The 21,696-nt window shown below is 57.2% G+C and overlaps 1 protein-coding gene across 1 annotated transcript in view; it reads left to right on the top strand.

Annotated features, from left to right (window-relative positions):
* Window positions 1–21,696, top strand: part of STX1A (syntaxin 1A) — a gene marked incomplete at its 5' end in the record, with an annotated part of 95,998 nt that overhangs the window by 15,404 nt on the left and 58,898 nt on the right. The window contains 2 exons of the mRNA XM_082328639.1: window positions 1,095–1,172; window positions 2,391–2,490. Coding sequence (XP_082184765.1) covers window positions 1,095–1,172; window positions 2,391–2,490 — 178 coding nt within the window. The remainder of the gene's footprint in view (window positions 1–1,094; window positions 1,173–2,390; window positions 2,491–21,696) is intronic.

The following is a 21,696-nucleotide window of genomic DNA, read 5'->3' as shown; positions in this document are numbered from 1 at the left end:
TCAAATCTCGAGGCCTTTGGATAACCCATTCATGAAGGAAATGGTGCTGCGAGCGGTGGCAAGGCTGAAAGCGGAGGTCTCCTCTGGGTGACTCCACCCAAATCAGTCACCCTAGGTTGAAAAGGCAATTTTAGGGGGAAGGCTAGGTATTTCATCTGACCTATTTCAAGGTAAGAGGCATCTCTCTGGAGACTGTATTGCCTAGCTCTGCAAAGCCCGAAGGGGCCACGGGGTGATGTGTAGCCATCTGCAAAACGTGGGACAATTATGAGATGAGCAGAGACACTCCTCACTCTTAAATCTTCTCCGTTCCACTGGCTTCTTCTCTCTCATGAAGATAGAGTAAGAAGAAACTTTTCCACCCCATTAATTTTCCATTTCCCTCTGTCATCTGCTTTGGATAATAATCTTTTAAATGTCTCCTTGTACAGAGGACTGTAATTTTTCTTTCCCCTGCGAGCTCGCGTCCCCTGCCTTGCTGGGACGGGAGGTGTTTTCATCTGTGGTGACAAAGACACACATGCTGCTGCAGACAGGGACAATCCCTCATTTGCCTGCTGTGGCTTTACTAGTTCTGTTGTGGTTTCTGGTCTCTCCCACCTTTCCCACGCTCCGCAGCACCCCTTGTATTTTCCCATCACAGTGTCCCTTGTGTTTTCCCATTGCAGCATCCCTCGTGTTTTCCCCTTGCGGCATCCCTTGTGTTCCCCATCACTGCTGTTTGCAGAGCCGCTGTGTTCGCGTGCAGCTGAGGATAGCTTGTACAGTTCCCCCTCCAGCTCTCTATAAATGCATAGGTATGGTTAGTCTTGTTCTGCGCTTGCCATGGGAGGCCACGCGGTGCGGCAGCTGGCTGCGGTGGTGTTTTCTGTCATGCCTTTATTGCTGGAGCTGGCCGTCCTCTGCTTTCTCGGTGTCCGTAGTGCTCTGGTGCGGCAGCGCCCGGGGCGTCCCACCCTCTGGCTGGCGTTTGCCCCAGCTCCTGGGAGCAAGTGAGGAAAGGAGAGGGGGAAGATGCCCCTGAGGAGCTCCTGAAATGGAGCCGCAAACCGTGCAGGAAGCACTTGTTGATGCCTCTCTCCGTGTCATTGCAGGCGAAGGACAGTGACGATGATGATGAAGTCACCGTCAGCGTGGACCGGGACCGCTTCATGGACGAGTTCTTTGAGCAGGTGAGAGGTTTCTTTCTCCGCTGCAGCTTTAAAGCCAGTTCAGACCTTTCTGTTAGCGCCGGAGCAGGCTGCGGGGCTGTGGTACAGGCTCCCACCGCAGGCAGGAGCAGTGGTCGAGGTGGGGATGGGGGTCCCGCCCTGGCTGATGCCGCTCAGCTGATGCTCGCGGTCCTCGGTGGTTAGGCTCAGAGCGCTGATTAGCAGGAACCAGGCTTCCACGCAGAGCTGGGGCTGTCGTGGGCTTACCTGGCCCTATGGATGCTTTGCTGTGCCACCTCCTCCTCCAGAAACCAGTGGGGCAGCTGGGCCAGGTTGTGGGGAGTGGGTGAGCCTTGCAGCCTGCCTGCCTCCAGCCTGCCGCTAAAGCGGACCAGCCCTCAAACCTCTCTTGAAAGCACCTCTGCGGAGTAGCAGTTTCTGCATGGGATTGATTTAATTTTATGCCTCTCGTTACCAAACAAGAGGTTGTCTTCTGGCATGTGGGTGGCTGTAAGATCTGCATGCGGATTTTTAGCACACCCTGAGCATGGCATGTGTGTAGGGGGTGTTAAAATGTATCTGTGCAGGCAATGGAGTGGGGAATGAAGAAAATCTGACGTGCAGATGAAGATGAGCAAAGTGGTGGTGTGAGTCGAAGGAGAAGGCAGAGCTAGAGGGTGGGCAGCCCGGTGGGCAGAGGGCAGAAGTAGAGGTTCCCCCTCTCGGTGATGCCAGCATGTCTCCTTGTAGTACAGGAGCGCGGGGAAGATGCCAGCATGGATTTGCTGGCAAATTTGGCCTCCCTGGTCTGTGAGGTGAGGGTCAAACTGGGCTTCTCACCCCCTGGAGCAAAGAGCCATGGGGGACTGAGCCGGGACCGAGCCTGGCTTGTGCAACCTCAGCTATGTTCTCCGTGCCGGAGGTGCAGGGTCTGGGAATCCGTAGATCTGATGCTAATTTAAATAAACGCCAAATGTTTCTCAGTGCATTGCAAAGGATGGAGGACATTGAGTCTGTATTACATTGCTGTGACTGCAGAGCTGGCTGCTGTGATGTGGAAGGTCTGATTTCACGGTGGTCCTACAGTTTGAGGATCCAGCTGGAAAATATTCGTCCAGAAGGATGTTTGCTGTGGTTCAGATGTGTCATGGTTGCTTTGCGATAGGGTTTAATAATCCCTCCCCTTTCCAAAACTGCAGGCCTCTCACAGGAGACCTGTCTTCTTGTCCGTCTCCACAGGTGGAAGAAATTCGAGGGTTCATCGATAAAATTTCGGAGAACGTGGAGGAAGTGAAGAGGAAGCACAGCGCCATTCTTGCTTCACCCAACCCCGACGAGAGTGAGTGAGCCATGATCTGCTTGCGTCCCCGCGGGCACCTGGCTGCGCTGGGCTGGGCAGAGTGTCCACCCACTTGCGGGGTGGACAGAGTCAGACTGAAGTCCTCTTGTCTTCAGGTGGCCATGGCTGGAAAGCCACAAGGTGCCGAGGTGGCTGATGGCCGGGGTGAGGGAGGGCTTGGACCTGCGTGGGAAGGAGATGCAGGGATGGCTGATGGCTTTCTGACCTTGAGAGGTGGTGAGGGTCCAGCCGGGCTGCTGGAGGGGAATTCCTGAAGAGCGGGGCAATGTGGAGGCTGAAAAGAGCAAATGGCTGGTTTTATGCTGGCCGGCGGTTGTCTTGCCCCAGGCTGTCTGGGGAGTGTACGTGGATGAGGCAGCACTTGCAGAACAAGCTGAGCGTTGCCTGTTTGGCCCAGAAATGGTGCAGCCATCTTTGAGCCTGCGGTGTTCACTTGTGATGCTGTCCTCTCTGTCCTGAAGGACATTTTGTTGCTGGCTGCCCAAAGAGTCTGTCCCTCCCGGACCTTAATGGTGTATCGTTGTTTTCTTCCCCAGCCTTGTGTTCCCGAGAAGAGGTTTGTTGCTAGGAACAGAAGTTAAGGATAGCAGCACTGAAGAGGTGGCAACGTTTGGGAGTCTGCAGGATCTGGCAGAATTAGGGCTGTGGGTGATGAGTTCCCCTGTCCCCCGGTGCGAGCGGTGCATCTCCCGGGGGAGCTGGGGGAGCTGGCACTGGCAGAGCACCTGGGGCTGGTGGGGTCAGCTGGGCTTCCTCAGGGCAGAGACTTTCCAGCTTTGGTGTCTGCAAGCCCCTCGTTGGGGAGCGGGTGGGACCGAGGTGCTGAGCTGTGCAAGGGGGAGGAGGTGTGAGCAGAGCTGAGCGGAGCTGCTTATCGGTGGGGCTGGACCAGGGGGCCGGGGCTGGACCCTGGGCAGGCTCACCCGCTGAGGGACATCATTTGAACATCTCTGCTGCCCCAAGCCTGTCCTTCAGTCTTGCCGTGAGCCCATGTGGGCTCTCCTTCGTCCACCTCCCTCATGGTGCGGGTGATCACAAGGGCTGAGGGTTGCTGCAGGGGCGGCCGTGCAGGATGGCTCTGAGCTGCTGGCAGCCCTTGTTGTTGGCAAAGGTGTTGCTTTCATGGGCCAGTGGGCAACTGCTGAGGAGCTGAACTCTGCTTGTGCCCTCCAGGCTGCCGTGGCCCTGGCGCAAAGGTGTGATGAGGGGGCTGGAAAGCTGAGACCAGGTCTCTGTCTTGCCATCCACCCTCCTCCCATCCACTTCTCTTCATTTGCCCAGTGCAATTCCATGTCTGCTCGTATCCAACTGTGAATTGTTTCTAGAGGTCCCAGGAGGTTGTCTGTACACACATTTTCTTGTGTCCAGCCCTATGTCAAATCAATAGATATTGCTAATTGCTTGGAAGAACCTGGTCCTTCCTAAATTTGTCTCACGCTCCCCTCTCCTGGCAGCTGCTCCTCAGCTAAAATTCACTTGGCCAAGCCTAGAAGCGAGGGATTTTCTCAAGGGAATTCACATGTCTCAGACTGTTGCACAATCATCCTCCAGGCTCTTTTGGTCTGCGCTTGCACTGTAAGATTTTGCAGTGTTTCTGTTTGGGTGTTTTCAGGGAAGAGCTGTCATGGCTTTGCTTCTGGCTGCTGGGCTCATGCAGCATGCATCGGCACGGTGTCCGCTCGGGGCTGAGCCGCAGCTCGAGCCGCAAAGGGCATTCGTGGCCTAAAAGCATAATAATCTTTTGAAAAGTCTTGAGATCTGCAGCGAACAAGATCCTGTGACATCGAGGTGACTTCCAGAAGCATCCAGGACATTGGGAATGCTTCTGGCTTTGTTTTACAGTGTTACCTTGCCTTGGTGTTGTAGAAAATTCAGTTTATAATACCAAAAACTGTTCGGGCACTGAAAGAAGAGCCCACACCTTGTTTAGAAATCAGTGTTTTATAATATTGTGGTGAGTCCAGGAGGTGCGGCGGGGATGATCAGGTGCTCAATTGTAGACTCACAGACTCAGAGAGTAGTTTGGGTTGGAAGAGACCTTCAAAGATGATCCAGTCCAACCTCCTGCCATGGGCAGGGACATCTCCCACTCGATCAGGTTGCTCAAAGCCCCATCCAACCTGGCCTTGAACGCTTCCAGGGATGGGGCATCCCCAGCTTCTCTGGGCAACCTGGGCCAGTGCCTCACCACCCTCCCGGTACAACATTGCTTCCTTATGGCCGGCCTGACCCCACCCTCGCTCAGACCCCGTGTCCTGTCACCGCAGGCCCTGGTCAAAAGTCTCCCTCTCTCCTCTCAGCCCCCTTTCAGCACTGAGCGGCCGCAGTGAGGTCTCCCCGCAGCCGTCTCTTCTCCCGGCTGCGCAGCCCCAACGCTCTCCGCCTTTCTCCCCCGCAGAGGTGTCCCAGGCCCGGGAGCATTTTGGTGGCCTCCTCTGGAGCCGCCGTACCAGGGGCCTGTCTGTGTTGTGCTGGGGAGCGCAGAGCTGGAGGCGGTGGTGCAGGGGGGTGTGAGGAGAGCGGAGCAGCGGGGGAGCATCCCCTGCCTCGAGCTGCTGGCCACGCTGCTGCTGCTGCAGCCCAGGAGATGCTTGGCTTTCTGGGCTGCAAGCGCACATTGCCGGCTGATGTCCCATTTGTCACCCACCAGTGTCCCCCAGTCCTTCTCCGCCGGGCTGCTCTCCACCCACCCACCCACCCACCCATCCCCCAGTCTGTGCTGGTCCTGGGGGTTGCCCTGACCCAGGTGCAGGACCTTGCCCTTGGTCTGGTTGAACTTCATGAGGTTCTCATGGACCTGCTCCTCACAGATGCATCAGCACAAATCAGCAGGAGCTGCTTCACCACAACTCACCCCTCCCAGCTGGGTGGACGCCGGGTGTTGTCTCAGACCAGCCTGCAGCTCCCCCAGGCTGCTGCGTGCCGGGGCTGCCGGTGGTGTGGTGTCAGCTCAGCTGTGTTCCTAGGGCAGCACCCATGTGCCAGCATCGCTGGAGCAGGACCTGCACCCCGTCTGAGCGCTGCTCCCTTCTGTCCCATGGTACCTGGTGCTGGGATGTTGGAAATGGTCCTCGGTGTCCTCAAGACAGGAGACAACCTTGGACATAGCTGCAGGGGTCTGCTTAGATGATCTAGAGAGGCGTTAAACTCATGTGGCCTTGTAAGGGCAGGCCATCTGCTGTCTCATGGGACCGTGGGTCAGCTCTTGGGATAACTCAGGGTTGGACTATATGATCTTTAAAGGTCCATTCCACCCCAAACTGTTCTGTGGTAACTGATGATGTACTGCTCATAGCTTTTCCATTTCCCAGCGACTCAGCCAGACCGAGAGCAACATCGCTCTGTGTCCATCTGCTCCTTCAGCCCCGGGTGAGACGCACAAAACATGGCAGAAGTTCAACCAAAGACAGGATTAAGCTCCATGTTAAGCTTGGCTGGAGTTCAGTCCTGTGCTTTGGTGGGGTGGAGGCAGTGCAGGGCCCCATGGTGGTGAAGGCAGTGGAGTGGGGAACGGTGGGTGCCGGCGCAGTGCCTGGCAGCCCCCCCCACCGCCTCCCTGTGCTCCTGAGCCTGCGAGAACCTGGTAATTAATGCAAAGGCTTGTGGTAACCCAGGGAAGAGAGTTCATTGAGATTAATTTGGAAATAAAGAAGCAAGGTTTCCATGAGGTGTGAGAGGGGGATGCAACCAAGGGGCACTAAAACGTAGGTGGTGAAAGCCTGGTCTTGATGCATGCTCACTGGTGTTTGCTCTTTAACATGGCAAGTGAATGACCTGTGATGACAATCAAGGCAAGACGTTGCTCTTTGCAGGGGCTGAACTCATGGGGGATTTGGGGTGCTGTTTGTCCCCTCTGGAACAGCACCTCAGTTATTTCTTAGTGATCTCTAAGGACTTTAGCATCATGTGCAACCTCCACTACAAAGGTGATGGGAAGTCATAGAATCACAGAATCATAGAATCATTAAGGTTGGAAAAGACCCTTAAGATCATTGAGTCCAACTATTAACCTATCACTACCAAGTCTACCACTAAACCATGTCCCCAAGCACCACGTCTACCCGTCTTTTAAATACCTCCAGGGATGGAGACTCAACCACTTCCCTGGGCAGCCTGTTCCAATGCCTGACTGCCCTTTTGGTGAAGAAGTTTTTCCTAATATCCAACCCAAACCTCCCCTGGCGCAGCTTGAGGCTGTTTCCTCTCGTCCTATCACTCATTACTAGGGAGAAGAGACCAACCCCCACCTCGCTACAGCCTCCTTTCAGGCAGTTGCAGAGAGCGATGAGGGCTCCCCTCAGCCTCCTCTTCTCCAGGCTGAGCCCCCCCAGCTCCCTCAGCTGCTCCTCATAAGCCTTGTGCTCCAGACCCTTCCCCAACTTCGTTGCCCTCCTCTGGCCACGCTCCAGCCCCTCCATGGCCGCCTTGGGGTGAGGGGCCCAAAACTGAACACAGTACTCGAGGTGCGGCCTCACCAGTGGCCAGTCCAGAGGCACCGTCACCTCCTGGTCCTGCTGGGCACACTATTCCCAGTACAAGCCAGGATGCCATTGGCCCTCTTGGCCACCTGGGCACACTGCTGGCTCATGTTCAGGTGGCTGTCAACCAACACCCCCAGGTCCTTTCCCGCCAGGCAGCTCTCCAGCCACTCCTCCCCCAGCCTGTAGCGTTGCATGGGGTTGTTGTGACCGAATCCTCCAGGGTATCAAAATAAAAACACGGACTTCTCACTCTTGTCTGGAGGCAAATGTGCTGTGCATGGTGCAACTCCTCCGTGAAGAGATACAAATTCCTTAAACACCACCGGCAAGTCCCTCCTGGAGCTGGAGGACCTTGGAGTGGGGCTTCAGATCAGGACAGAGCTGGGCTGGTAATTTGGAAAACGGATGAACAATGGTTGGAGTTGCCGTTGGAGCACTGAGTGAAGGGAGGGATGGACAGATGGATGTGCAGTGTCTGCTGGCTGAATTGCTTGCTGATTTTCAGGGTCTCTTGATAGACGAGAGAGACTCCACAGGTACAATCCTACTGGAACCTGCGTCTTCCAGGACTGTGTGCTTAGGTGGATGCAAGCCCTTGGTGCTCTCCTGCATGTGCTCTGCTGTTGCAGAAGAAAGTGAGGTCCAGGTGTCTGTGTGAGACCTGGATTTACCCACCTGCGCGGCATGGGGTGGAGGTGTTGGGCTGGATCTGTGTTGCACAGAAGGGCTCATCCCTTCCTTCCCCTCCCTTCCCACTGATCCCTCTTCTGGCTGCACAGACTGTTCTCGGATCCGCGTTGCCGCTGCTGCCTGGACTTATTTTGGTGCCCGGTGGGTGGGCAGCTGGCTGGCTTTGCCATCATGCCAGCAAGGTGGCAGCCCCCCGCCTGCCTGCCTGCCTGCTCCTTGCAGCTCCGGCGGGCTCGCGCCCGGTGGCGGGGGGATGGGGAGGGTCTCCCCGCTGAGCCGCTCCGTGCCGCAGGGTGGGCTGCATCGTGTCAGGGCTTGGGTGGGCTCGGAGTGGCCAAGGGGCTGTATTCCTCCTCGGGTCGGAGCCGTTGCTGCTGCTACTCCTGATTTGAGTCACAGCTCCTGGTAAACCTGTTCCTAAAATCCTTCCTGGTGAGCTGCTGCATCTGTTGTCACTCCTGGTGCTTGAAGCGGGCTGTTTGTCCTCGGTCCTTGGTCCGGGCTGCTTCCCAGAGGAGGTGGCTTTGAGTGGCAAGTTGCCAACTGGAGAGGAATGAAATGATGTGGTTTTTTTTTTTTTTCTGGAGTGGTCGGGAAGGACTTCTCTGCCATTCGTCTTCTCCGTGCATCGCATCCCTCCCCGCAGCCACGCTCCGCGACTCCTTGTTGCTGCGTTATATAACAGATGCTGCTCGCTGAATGAATTGCCTGCGGGGACGTAAATCTTCAAATCTGAAGTCGTGTCTTCCAGCCTGTCAGCTCAGTCCATCTCCGCAGGCTTCGGAAGACCTGATAAATATTTCAGACCTGGAAGTAGGTCCGTTATGGCTCTGCACCAGGATGGAAGGGGAGGTTCAGCTGCATGTACACTTGACTTCCAGTTTCATAATTTAAGCTGTGCAGACTCGAGGTGGTGGCTTTGGACACCAGGGCGCTGGTCCCAGGTGACTTTGTTCAGGCTCTCCGTCTGCTGGAGGAGATGTGAATTATTTGGAGAGTGGCCTCTCTAATTCTTAGCAGACCATCTACTGGCAGAGAGATGTGCCAGGTGCTCAAGGAGACAAATCGTAGCTGCTCACCTCTGTCTAATGTGTTGAGGCAACACCAGCTGGTGCCAAAAAGTCAATTTGGAGTTGTCTTGGTGCCTAGGCTCTGGCCAGATGCCTCTGAGCAGGCTCTGCTGTCGTGTAAGCATAACCTTGCTACTCACCAGGTCCTTTTGGTAGGTGTCACAGCTGGAAGCCTGTTTTGCTCAGAGGAGATGCTGCTCGGGTGCTGCTGGCAGGAAGGGAGGCTGCAGCTGGTTCTTGCTGGAGCTGCCTCCTCGGGCACTGCTTTCCATGCCCTCTTAGCTCTGTTTCCCACCATGCAGTGGTTTTTCTGGGGGTACATTCCCCTGGGTGCCTGGTCCCAGCAGGGCAGAGAGGAGGTGTCCTTGAAGACCAGGAGTTGCAGTCATGCTGTGTTGGAGGCATCAGGCTCAGGCTCGTGTGATGCTGCTTCGGGAGGAGCAGTGTGAGAGGACAAATGAGGGTTTAGGTGAAAAGCCTGACTTTGTTCTCCTGGCGTCTCTTTGCTCCTGCACCCTCTGTGCTGCTTCTCCCAGCTTCCCTGGGATGGGAAATCAGAGCCAGCCCAGACTTCAGCAGACCTTGGAGATGGATGTGAGAGGAGCTGAAGCTGTGGTGAAGCAAGCGTGGCTCCATTAGAGCAAGGGACCTGGCGAAGGGTGACCAGGCATGTCCTTGACACAGAAAGCAAAGCAGAGTTTCCCCCCATTCACCGTGCTGCTCTCACCCCCGATCTGCATCCTCATCGGTGCTGCCCCTGCCACAGTCACGTCCCACTCAGGTCTGGCCAGGGATAAACTCACAGAGTGGTTTGGATTGGAAGGGACCTTCAAAGATGATCCAGTCCAACCCCCTGCCATGGGCAGGGACATTTCCCACTCGATCAGGTTGCTCAAAGCCCCGTCCAACCTGGCCTTGAACGCTTCCAGGGATGGGGCATCCCCAGCTTCTCTGGGCAACCTGGGCCAGCACCTCACCACCCTCCCGGTACAACATTGCTTCCTTATGGCCGGCCTGACCCCACCCTCGCTCAGACCCCGTGTCCTGTCACCGCAGGCCCTGGTCAAAAGTCTCCCTCTCTCCTCTCAGCCCCCTTTCAGCACTGAGCGGCCGCAGTGAGGTCTCCCCGCAGCCGTCTCTTCTCCCGGCTGCGCAGCCCCAACGCTCTCCGCCTTTCTCCCCGGCAGAGGTGTCCCAGGCCCGGGAGCATTTTGGTGGCCTCCTCTGGAGCCGCTGTACCAGGGGCCTGTCTGTGTTGTGCTGGGGAGCGCAGAGCTGGAGGCGGTGGTGCAGGGGGGTGTGAGGAGAGCGGAGCAGCGGGGGAGCATCCCCTGCCTCGAGCTGCTGGCCACGCTGCTGCTGCTGCAGCCCAGGAGACGCTTGGCTTTCTGGGCTGCAAGCGCACGTTGCCGGCTGATGTCCCATTTGTCACCCACCAGTGTCCCCCAGTCCTTCTCCGCAGGGCTGCTCTCCATCCATCCATCCACCCACCCATCCATGCCCCAGTCTGTGCTGGTCCTGGGGATTGCCCCAACCCAGGTGCAGGACCTTGCACTTGACCTTGTTGGATGGCAAGGTGTGGAGTGGATTTGATGGTCATGAAATCATGAGCGGCCCAGGGGGGGTGGACAGGGTCTGGTTGCTCACCACAGCTCCCAGAGCAGGGCTGGGGATGGGGAGGACACCAATGCAGCTGGTAGATGGCAGGGTCCCCATCAACAGTGGTGGTTCTTCAGCCTCGTTGGGGTTGGCAGGGCATGGTGTGGCAGCAGAGCTGCCCGCTCGCTTCAGGACCCAGGGAGCATGCGCTTCGCTGGGCCCTGCTCGTTTGAGGAGGGGGAGTGGGGAGCCCCATCTTCCTTCCCTGTAAGTGCCCCTGCTGCCTCCAGCGCTGGGAGCAGGGGTCCTGCTGCCCGCCTGCTTCCTCCCGCCACGTCTTGGAGGCAGGTGAGCCGACGCCGAAATGAGAAGCCGCGTCATGGCAAAGGTGCACTTTGTTGTGCCGGCAGCAGCGTGCGTGGGAGGGCGCGGGCACTCGTGGGGAGGAGGCGCCATCTGCCACCCTGGCTCTCAGCATCCTGCCTCCCTGCATCCTGCTCCTCTTCCTCCGCCGGGCAGGTCCCTTAGGGGAAGGGTGTTCTCAGGCTGTCTTTGCACCCCGTGCTCGGTGCAGCCGTGGCGGGGAACAGCCCTGTGGCTCTGCTGGCGCTGCCTGGCATTGCAAACGCGGTGTGAGATGGAGAAGCAGGAGGGGTGCTTGGTGCAGGGACAGGGGGTTCCTCTGCCCACCGGGGAGGTCCAGGAGCTCCTGCAGAGTGGCTCCAACATCTCGCTTGGCTTGGGCATCCTGAGCAAAGCTGCGCTGGCGATGCCCGTGGTCATTATGGCAATGCCATGCTGTGTTCAGGGGCTGCCTCGGGTGGCTGTGTCCTGTGTTTGTCTCTGTGTCACGCAGAGATGCTTTTTGTCACCCTTGCATGTGTTTCTCCAGCTCCATCTTGCACAAGTTTTGTTTCTTCTCCCAGTAATTCTTGTTGAAGGGCTGCTCTAGGACTTAACCTCCAGTGGTCAGGAGCCATCTTCTCATTTCCAGCCTGAGTGTATTTATGATCGATTTACATACCAACGTCATCCCAGGAACAAATATATTTAGCTTAAATAGCTGTTTGCGCTTCTGGCTTCATCCTGTCGCGTCCACGCAGCAGCTCGGTTGTTTTGCAAGGGCTTTGCGCAATCCCCGCCTTCCCTGTCCCCATCACCTGCCCCAGCTCTGGTTCTGAAGGGCTGGGGTACCCCAGGGCGTGAGGTCTCCATGATTTTTGGGGGATTCTGGCTGCTGGTCAGCATTTCTTGACCTTTTCAGGCTGGGCTGCCCTTGTCTTACCTTGTCATGGTGCTACCCCCATGGAAGTTGGGGTCTGTCTGCATGAGACAGGCCAGGGCTTCCCGTGCCCAGATGGTGGGTGCTGGGCCCAGGCACCCGCAGACGATGAGTGTTTGAAGGAGGTGGACAGAGTGAGGGTTGGCAGGTTGTGGTGGCACCTCTGCGTGTGAGCAAGAGGCTCGGCTGTACGTCGGGCTGTCCAGGGAGTGGACAGTCCAGCCCTCCCCGGTGTCTCCGGGGGACCCCTAGCAGAGCTGGGGAACAAGCTGGCAAAACACCCCCCTTCAGCGCTAAACCAGACCAGCACCTCCCGGCACCAACTCAGCAGGTGTCGCGGGGTGCAGGCGGAGCAAGGGCACACGTGGGTGCAGGGATGCTCATGCTGGTCCTCGCCTTCCCTGGCCGCTGCCGCCGCTCAGCATGGACCTGTGTGAGGCTCCCGCAGCCGCATCTCGCCCGGCACGGTGGCACCCGCTGCCAGCCCTCGGGTGCTGCCCATGGGAAAAGGACGCATAGACTTTCTGTGCATCATCCCAATGCTGCTGCGAGGGTGCCTGGCACATCTCTGTCCTCTCTCCCTTGTGCCCATGTGGCTTTTTCTTTTGTGTCTCCTTGAAGTGCCACGTGTTAGTCCAGGTGAGATTCCCTTTTACTGTGCAGCGGCTGTGCAGCCCCCCTGCACGCCCGAGCTTCGTGATCGCCAGCACCTATTGTCTGCTCTGTCATCCTGAACAACGCTGGGTGAGCTGCGACACCGAGCAAATGCAGAGTAAATATCAATTAACTGTAGTCTGATTCATGGCAACATAAAAAAAAGAATAAAAATCAGCTGCTCTGTAATTATTTTGGGCTTAATTTAGACCAAACAGTTAGTGGCACTCCTGGAAGACGTGTTATCACTGCCACAAGGTGCAGCTTTTGCTAAAAAACTTTGTCTCTTTTGGGCTGTGCACCCTGTTGCCCTCCAGAGCCCGTTGCACGATGGACAACGAGGTGATTTTTGGAGCAGACACCCGTCCTTGCTGCCGGAGGTATTGCTGGTCCTGTCGTAGCGCAGGAGAGCTCCCGTGGCTCCTTGGCTTTGTGCGTCTTGCAGCAGCGTAGCCCTGGGCTGGTAGCACAGCCCCTGTTCTTGTGGTGTCCCGGGTGGTTTGGGACAGAGGGGCTGGCAGGAGGCGAGCAGCCCTGGGGGTAAGGGGACACAGGGCCATCGCTGCCCCAAGCCCCGCTGCCCATTGCACCCGCATGTCTTTCTCCGCTGCCTCCTCTTGTCTGCGTGGGAATTCGGCCCTGCTCCCCACCCTGCGTCTCCTCCCCTTGCACTTACCAGCCTTGGCTGCTCCTTGAGCCGTGGCTGGGGTCCAGGCGGGTCAGTGAGCTGGGCCGGGGCCGTGGCGTGCCGTGCTGGTGGTCCTGGCTGCCCGGTGAGGCTGCCTGCCTTCCCCACAGCCTGCGTTTGGTCCAGGGAGGTTGGAAAGAGGGAGGAAGAAGGGAAAGAAGCAAAAATGAGTGGGGATACGGCAGTTGTGCCCCTTGCGGTGCTGGCTGGAAGAGTTCAGCCCTTCTTGCCCAGCAGGTTGGCCAGGTTGGGGCTCTTCCAGCAAGCGATGGGTTCAGCAGGCTGGGTTGCTGCCTGAGGCACGTGGCCGCACGGCTGTCCTCAGGCTCTCCGCACCTCTCCCTGCTGGATTCTTAGTGGTTGGCGCCGGCTGGGCCCTGGCTGCCGGGGGGAGAAGAGGAGCCGGAGGCCCCTCTGCAGCCGTCAGGAGCCCTGTTCCAGCGAGCAGTGAGCCGGGGTGCGGCGCTGGCCCCAGCGGGCCGGGTGCTGGGTGGCATGGGGACACGCGTTGCAGTGGCACCGCTCTTGGGTGTTGCTTGCTTTTGACTCTGGCCTGTGGCTGTGTTTCTCTCATCTCCTTACAGCAGCCAGGATCCCCCCCCATCCCCTTCTACGCTCCACGCGGCATGAAAATTGCTGTGATGTTTAATGCTTTTAGCTCTCAGGCTTGGTGTTGGCGGGGGAGGCAGGCGGGGGGTCTTGAAGGCCAAAGGGTTGAAAGAGCAGAAGCATGGAGCTGCTTGGGGAAGCTCTGGGAAAAGGAAACAGCAAGATCAGGGGGTTGCAGCCAGCGTCTGCGCAGCGGGTAGGTGAGCCCTGCCCTACATGTCTGCGCGCACGTGGCTTTTGCAGCACTGACGCTCTCTGGAGCCACGTCCCCAGTGCGTGAGCGGCCATGTCGCCCAGCAGTGCAACTCGGTGCACAGCAGCGTGCCTTTGCTGGCGCACCACAGGGCGCTGGGGGTGCTGCCTGCGCAGGCAGAGGCGGGCAGAGACCCCGAGGTGGGGTAGGATGCTCTCCAGCAGACCTCATCCAAACCCAGCAGTGTACGCTTTGCAGCTAGATCTCAGCTTTCTCTTGCTAAACCTCCATTGTCTCGGTGTTGACACTGGGGGATAATCCGGTATTTGCAGAAATGAGTTTAGGAGGGCTGAGATGAGCAAGCCATAAATCCTGTTACTGTGCTTTCCCAGGATTACTTTGGCACTGCTGCACGCTGCGGCGCGGGGAAGGCTTTGTGCTTTCTAGGCATGCTGAGAGCTGGGGGCAGCCTGGATCTGGCCGGCAGAGCAGGGCAGGGGCGCAGGCAGGAGGAGGAGGAGGGTGGCCAGAGGTCCTGTGATCTCCTGGGTCCCCAGCATCACCCATGCCTGGGGACCGCGCTGCTGCGGGAAGGGACTCCTGCTGCAGGGGGTTTCCAAGAACTGGCTTTACAGAGCTATAGCTAATTTATGGAGAGATTAAGGAGTCGAGGATGGTGAATTGGAAACTGCTGGAAACAGCTTGGGGAGGAATTACTGGTAAAAACCCATCGGGTTTGGGGCAGCTGGGAAAATAGCAGCTGTGTGTCCGTCTTTGGGTAACTTTTACCCGCGTGCGGTGGGGCAGTGTGCGTGGTTGTATTGCAGGTGGAAGGAGGGAGAGGAGAAGGATTCGATTAAAGTGGAGATTTTAGGCAGGTGGTGGGAGGAAGGAGGTGGCCAGAGCAGGAAATCCAAGTGCTGAAGGACCCTGAGAGCTTTTACAGAGTGGAGAACCAGGAGCACAGCAAGGAGAGCACGTGGGCTGGGTCTGGGAGAGGAGGTGGGACAGGTCTCTGGCACGGGTGTGCGGGCGCCGTTTGGCTGGGCTGGTTAGGTAGGCGATCACCCGCCGAGGAGCGGAGACTGTGGCTGCAACACGGGAGACTTTGTGCTAGACAGGGCTGGTGTTTGCCAGAAGTGGCTTCTCTTAGCCGTTAGGCTGTGTCGTGTCCAGGTTGGAAACAGGGAGTCCCTGGGTCTGCTGTGTTGTCCTCTGGAGTGAATGGCCGCGAGTGCTGCAGCCAGTTCGGCTGTCCATGATTTGAGAACAATGTGCATCAACTCTTAAAGACGTTGAGGAGAAACTGGGAGAGCGACCAAAGGGCTAACAGCCGAGGTACCCAGTGGGAGACTGGGTGGCCTTCTGGGAGAGCAGGTTGGACGGTGATGGGACCAGCTCTGAGGCACCTTCAGGGAGCAAAGCCCCGACGGGCGCTCTTGGTGCCAGGGAGCACCAGGCTAGGCAAGGCCAGCCGGGGAGTGGGTTTGGTATCAGGGTGGGTGGCTTGCTGCTGGGGAGGGGTGCCTGTCCCATCCCTGACAAAGTCTGGAGAAGAGGAGGCTGAGGGGTGACCTTATTGCTCTCTACAGCTGCCTGAAAGGAGGCTGTGGTGAGGTGGTGGTCGGTCTCTTCTCCCCAGTAACAAGTGATAGAACGAGAGGGAATGGCCTCAAGCTGCGCCAGGGGAGTTTTAGGTTGGATATTAGGAAAAACTTCTTCACCGAAAGGGTGGTCAAGCATTGGAACAGGCTGCCCAGGGCAGTGGTTGAGTCTCCATCCCTGGAGGTATTTAAAGGACAGATAGATACGGTGCTCGAGGACATGGTATAGATGGACTTGGCAGTGATAGGTTAACGGTTGGATTCGATGATCTTAAGGGTCTTTTCCAACCTTAATGATTCTATGATTCTATGATTCTATGATTCTATGAAATATCAGTGGCGAGCAGAGGTCCTCATAAAACCAGTTAAGGAAAGAGCAACCAGTGTCAGAGTGGGTCAGGCTGGGAACCGGCAGGAACTGGTGAAAGGAGCTGCTTTGCCTTGGCCTGCGGTGAAGCCGGCTGCTGGGCACATCTGCCCGGTGCGGGCAGGACCCGCCGATCTGCCCACTGCCCATCGCTGCTGGGCTGTGGTGGGTGCTTACTGCTGAGCTTACTTCACTCCTTCAGGAGCGAGGCTGGAGTTGTTCAGAGTTCAGGCAACACCGATAGTGCTGCTGGAAGCATTCCTGAGATACCTATGACCTTTTTACTTCTGAATAATGACAAAATAAAACCACCTAGATGAGGATTGTAGGATAGTCCAGTCCGGTTGTGCTGGCCCGTGGCACGGCAGTGGGGCTGTGCGGCACGCGTATCCGCACCCGGAGGGTGCTTTATGGGCCTAGCATGGAGGGGTTGGCTTCATGCATGTTCCAAAGCCATGACCAGTGTGTCCCCTGGCTTCTTCCCCCACCGTGGAGGTGGACTCTCTCCTGCTGGACAAGACACCAGCTTATCTCTGGTCCTGGTGAGGCTGAGGCTGTTTGCTCGGGGAATTCGGGGTGCATAGCGGGGACTGTGGAGGGGCAGAAACCACTGCGCTCAACAACCGGGAGAGGAAGGAGAATACGGAAAATAGAGAGAATTTCCACTGTTGGCTTGGAGACTCAATCCAATATTTTACCCAGTGCTCAAAAATAGCATAGAGAAGTGTGGCCTAATATTACGATGCAGTAAGGCCAAAAAAATTTATTCTTAGGGGAAGGTTTGGAATATAATCCTGTTCCTTTTTTAAAAGGTAGTTAACATAGCGCTGCTATATATTTGATTGAATTGCTGCACTAATCAAGTGTTTGAATGTTGGTCCAAATATTTTCAGCTCTTGTTTTAGGAGAAAATATTCACACAGAAAATATCTCCTATTTCCCCCTAAACTCCCCCAAAATCCCTGTATTTTATTGCCTTGCGACACCGCCCACCTTCAGCATGTAGCTCCTGCCTACTCTCCCGACACGTTGCGCCAGCCCCCTCTCTCTTGGGTCTCTGCCTGCCGCACTCCTACTGCACCCGCGTTTTTGATCCCGGGGGCTGCTGCCTGCCTGCCTGCCTGCCCGCTTCTCGGTGCTGCTGCCTGCCTGCTCGCCCGCTCCTTGGTGCTGCCGGGCTGCGCATCCTGCATTGGCGTGAGTGCATCGGCAGCTGCACGGGGGTAGTTGGAAATAACGATTTCCCTGCAACCCAGGGAGATGATTAATCGCCGCAGGGGGTATTGCTGCCCATTTGCCGTTAATTGGGAGCCCTGCAGAGAGCTGGGTGGTGGGGCTCTGTCTCTTGGCAAGTGCCTGAGAGCTGCCAATTCGGAGCGGTCGCTGCTCCGGCAGCTGCCAGCTCCAGCCCGTGCAGGCAGAGCCCCGCTGCCTGCCCAGTGCTGGCTGCCTGCCCAGCATGGGCTCGTCATCTCCGTCGGCAGAGGTGGCCTGATGTTTAACGAGGGCATCAGAAGCGCTGGCAGGAGCACCCGCAGGTGTATCCAGGCTGTTCCTTGTGCCTTTGGGAGCTGCTGCTCTCCAGCCCTGCTCCCGCCTGTGCGGACGTCTGCAGGGTGTTTGTCAGCCCTCCCATCAGATGTGCACGGGCATCCGCACAGGTGCTCACCAGCCCTGCCACCCGCACGCCAGGCACGCGGCCCGGGCGTCCATGGGACATTACTGGGGGTGACTGTGACCTCCGGTTTCCCAGGGTGGGTGTTGTTTGTGGCCGGGAGCTGCCCAAAAGCTTGATTAGGACTTGGGGTTTATTTTTGTTTCCCCTCGTCAGGCTCCTTTGCCGTCTCCCTGGGTTGCCCACGGTGGGTGGCTTGTGTCCACCTCCCTTCTGCCCAGCTTTAGTTATTGGCACGGGGGATGCAGCAGTGGGAGGAAGCTTTATGGGCCTGGCATGGAGGGGTTGGCTTCATGCATGTTCCAAAGCCATGACCAGTGTGTCCCCTGGCTTCTTCCCCCACCGTGGAGGTGGACTCTCTCCTGCTGGACAAGAGACCAGCTTATCTCTGGTCCTGGTGAGGCTGAGGCTGTTTGCTCGGGGAATTCGGGGTGCATAGCGGACACTGTGGTGGCTTTGCAAGTCTGGGGATAGCAAGGTGCTGGGAAGCTTGTGGGTGGGCGATGGCTTTGGGTGTCAGGGCTGCAGTTACAGCCGCAGTCTGCAGACAGGAGAAAACCCGCTCCAGCGCGGGCTCTCCACAGGGTCACAGCTTCCTTCAGGGCACATCCACCTGCGCCAGGGTGGGCTCCTCCACGAGCTGCAGGGCACAGCCTGCCTCACCGCGGTCCTCTCCAGGGGCTGCAGGGGAATCCCTGCTCCGGCGCCTGGAGCACCTCCTCCCCCTCCTTCTTCACTGACCTTGGTGCCTGCAGAGTTGTTCCTCTCGCATTTTCTCACTCCTCTCTCACAGTTGCTGTTGCACAGTGTTTTTTACCCTATCTTAAATACGTTACTACAGAGGCACCATCAGTGTCACAGATGGGCTCAGCTTTGGCCAGCGGCGGGTCTGTCTCGGAGCTGGCTGGCGTTGGCTGTGCCCGGAAAGGGGGCAGCTCCTGGCGTCTTCTCAGAGAGGCCACACCTGCGGCTCCTCCACTGCCAACACCTTCCCGTGTAAACCCGATGCAGCTTTGTAAAAGCTCAGCCTCCTTAGGCTTAGAAATGAATTAGTGGCTCGCTTATGAAGCCAGCCAAGCTGTGGGCCTTGGTCATCAAACCTCACATCCTTCACTCTGGTGTGCATTTAATTCCCTACCCATGTAGCGGGTTCATTGTGCTGGTGCCTGTGCACATTCCCATCCCAGCAGCCCCCCTACTGCTGGGTGTGAAAGTTCATAAAATGATGGACTCACAGAGTGGTTTGGGTTGGAAGGGACCTTCAAAGATGATCCAGTCCAACCCCCTGCCATGGGCAGGGACATCTCCCACTCGATCAGGTTGCTCAAAGCCCCATCCAACCTGGCCTTGAACACTTCCAGGGATGGGGCATCCCCAGCTTCTCTGGGCAACCTGGGCCAGCGCCTCACCACCCTCCCGGTACAACATTGCTTCCTTATGGCCAGCCTGACCCCACCCTCGCTCAGACCCCGTGTCCTGTCACCGCAGGCCCTGGTCAAAAGTCTCCCTCTCTCCTCTCAGCCCCCTTTCAGCACTGAGCGGCCGCAGTGAGGTCTCCCCGCAGCCGTCTCTTCTCCCGGCTGCGCAGCCCCAACGCTCTCCGCCTTTCTCCCCGGCAGAGGTGTCCCAGGCCCGGGAGCATTTTGGTGGCCTCCTCTGGAGCCGCTGTACCAGGGGCCTGTCTGTGTTGTGCTGGGGAGCGCAGAGCTGGAGGCGGTGGTGCAGGGGGGTGTGAGGAGAGCGGAGCAGCGGGGGAGCATCCCCTGCCTCGAGCTGCTGGCCACGCTGCTGCTGCTGCAGCCCAGGAGACGCTTGGCTTTCTGGGCTGCAAGCGCACGTTGCCGGCTGATGTCCCATTTGTCACCCACCAGTGTCCCCCAGTCCTTCTCTGCAGGGCTGCTCTCCATCCATCCATCCATCCATCCATCCCTCTGTTTGCTCCCCCGTTCTGTCATACCTGCTGCAAATGGTTGTATTGGTCAGAGTGGAAAAAAAATCTAGAAAAGGTGTTGAGTCAGCATCTTGCAAACCGAGCATCTGATTTTTTTCTTCTTGTTTTACTTACCTTGAATAAATAAGTTGCAATGTCAGACTCTGAGCTCTGTTTCCAAGAAGGAACATCAGCCTTTGGTTGCTGAAGGACAGCACAGAGGTCATTGAAGTCCCAAGTTTCTTTTGGCAAATGGGATTTCAGCTGGAAAGTCCTTTTCCACAGGGCTGCTCTCCATCCATCCATCCATCCATCCATCCATCCATCCATCCATCCATCCATCCATCCCCCAGTCTGTGCTGGTACTGGGGATTGCCCCTACCCAGGTGCAGGACCTTGCCCTTGGCCTGGTTGAACTTCATGAGGTTCTCATGGACCCGCCCCTCCAGCCTGCCCAGGCCCCTCTGGGTGCCACCCCTTCCCTCCAGGTACCCACCGCACCACTCAGCCTGGTGTCATCCACAAACTTGTGGAGGGTGCACTCGATTCCACTATGTCATTGATGAAGATATGAAATAATATTGGTCCCAGTATGGACACCATTTGTTACAGTTTTCCACTTGCACACTGAGCCATTGACTGCAACTCTTTGGACATGGCCATCTAGCCAGTTCCCTATCCATCTATAGTCTATCCATCAAACCCATATCTTTCCAATTCCAGTTTCTGTGACTTGCCCCAGCTTTCCCTCTGCTGAGGGCTCTGCTTCAGTGCCAGCTCACTTCAGCTGTGATTCAGCAGTCACACTGGAAGCCATCTTGCCTACACCAGCGTCTCTCTCATTTCTGTACTGGTTTGAACCTCCAAAGTCATGGCCAAGCCCATGTTTGCTAGCAGCGGTGGCTGCGAGGAGGTGTGCCGCTTGGCTTGCGTGGTTTTCTGGAGCACTTGGGCCAAGCGCCGGCTTGCCCGCCATGCCAGGAGGAGAGGGATGGCGCTGGGCCGTGCACCCTGCCCGCGGTCTGGCAGGGTGCATGCAGCCAGCTTCCAGCAAGCAGTGAGGTGAAAGACCTGCAGCGAAGCAGCATGGGAGAGGAGCCATTCCCACCGCCTGCCACCGGGATAGCAGGGTGCCTCCCAGTTGTCCAGCTGAAGATTTAACCAAAAATTGTCCTCTGCAGATAAAGTCCCTGCCCAAACCCACAGGCTGCACGGCTGGGTTGTGGGTCCTGCACCCCTGCGCACTCTGGGGTCTGCAGGGGCCGTGCACACGTCAGGTCTTCTGCATTGGCCCCCCCCCACAAATCCTTCCCCCAAACCCCAACCCCCAGCCGTGCTTCTGCAGACCCAGCTTTTCAGGGACCTGACTCACTGTGTGTGTGCCCACTGTTGATGGGCTTCCCGGCCACGGTGCCAGTGGTAACCCCTCCTTGGGCAGCTGATTTTGTAGGTGCCAGACACGGATTTTGTTTCTTCAGCTAGAGCAGAGCTGCAGGAAAGGGGCCCTGAGGTATTTTCAAGTTAATTCATCAGGCAGGTATAAATCACGGACTAACGTTAGGGCAGGGCTGATGAAGTGAGCAACTGGGAAGTGAAATATCGAGGGAAGGTGCTGCCGTAACCTGGGACAGTTGCTGCTTATGAGCTAGAGATTATTCAGAAGGAGAAAAAAATCCTGTTAACCTGTCACTTGGCTTCTTCCCCTGCAATTTGCTGCTTAATTATCAGGGCTTGGATCCCCTGCCTGTAATAAGTGGATGCTCGCTGGTGCGCATTGCAGATGCTCTGCGTGCATGGGGTGGGATGGAGACGTGAGCGTGTGTCCCAGTCGTGGCCACACCCTGGACCCCCCGTCGCTCGTTTGGTGCACCTAGCCCACCGGGGCTGTCCCCGACGGCGATGTGCTGGCCTGTGGCTGGGGATGGTTTCATGAGACGTGGCACCGCTGAATAATTTTTCTCACACCTGAGACTTTCTGCCTAATGTGGCTGGCTCGTAGATGCAATTAATGCAGTCGGTAGCTTGCTGGGCTGTCCTTTCAGGGACTTGTGTCGTTAGCACGCTCCAGTTCCTTTCCTGTTGGCGATGGTGTGCCGTGTTTGGACCAGTCTCCTCTGGAGACGGTGACATGAGGACACGTGGGCTGGGGAGGTGTTACCAGAAATCCTGGCTTGTGACTGAGAGATTAGCAATGGAGTTTGGGTTGATATTCCAGACTCAGCAGCCTGAATATGTGACGTTTGCAGGTGTTGGCTGATAAGGACAAGGAAGTTGGTTGTTAATCTGTCACCCCAGTAGCAACGCCTGCACGTGTTAGTGACAGTGGTGGTCAGTGGCTGTCTG

Source organism: Platalea leucorodia, assembly GCF_965183815.1.
Source record: "Platalea leucorodia genome assembly, chromosome: 16".
NCBI lineage: Eukaryota > Metazoa > Chordata > Aves > Pelecaniformes > Threskiornithidae > Platalea > Platalea leucorodia.
This window is presented reverse-complemented; position numbering and strand designations above follow the sequence as displayed.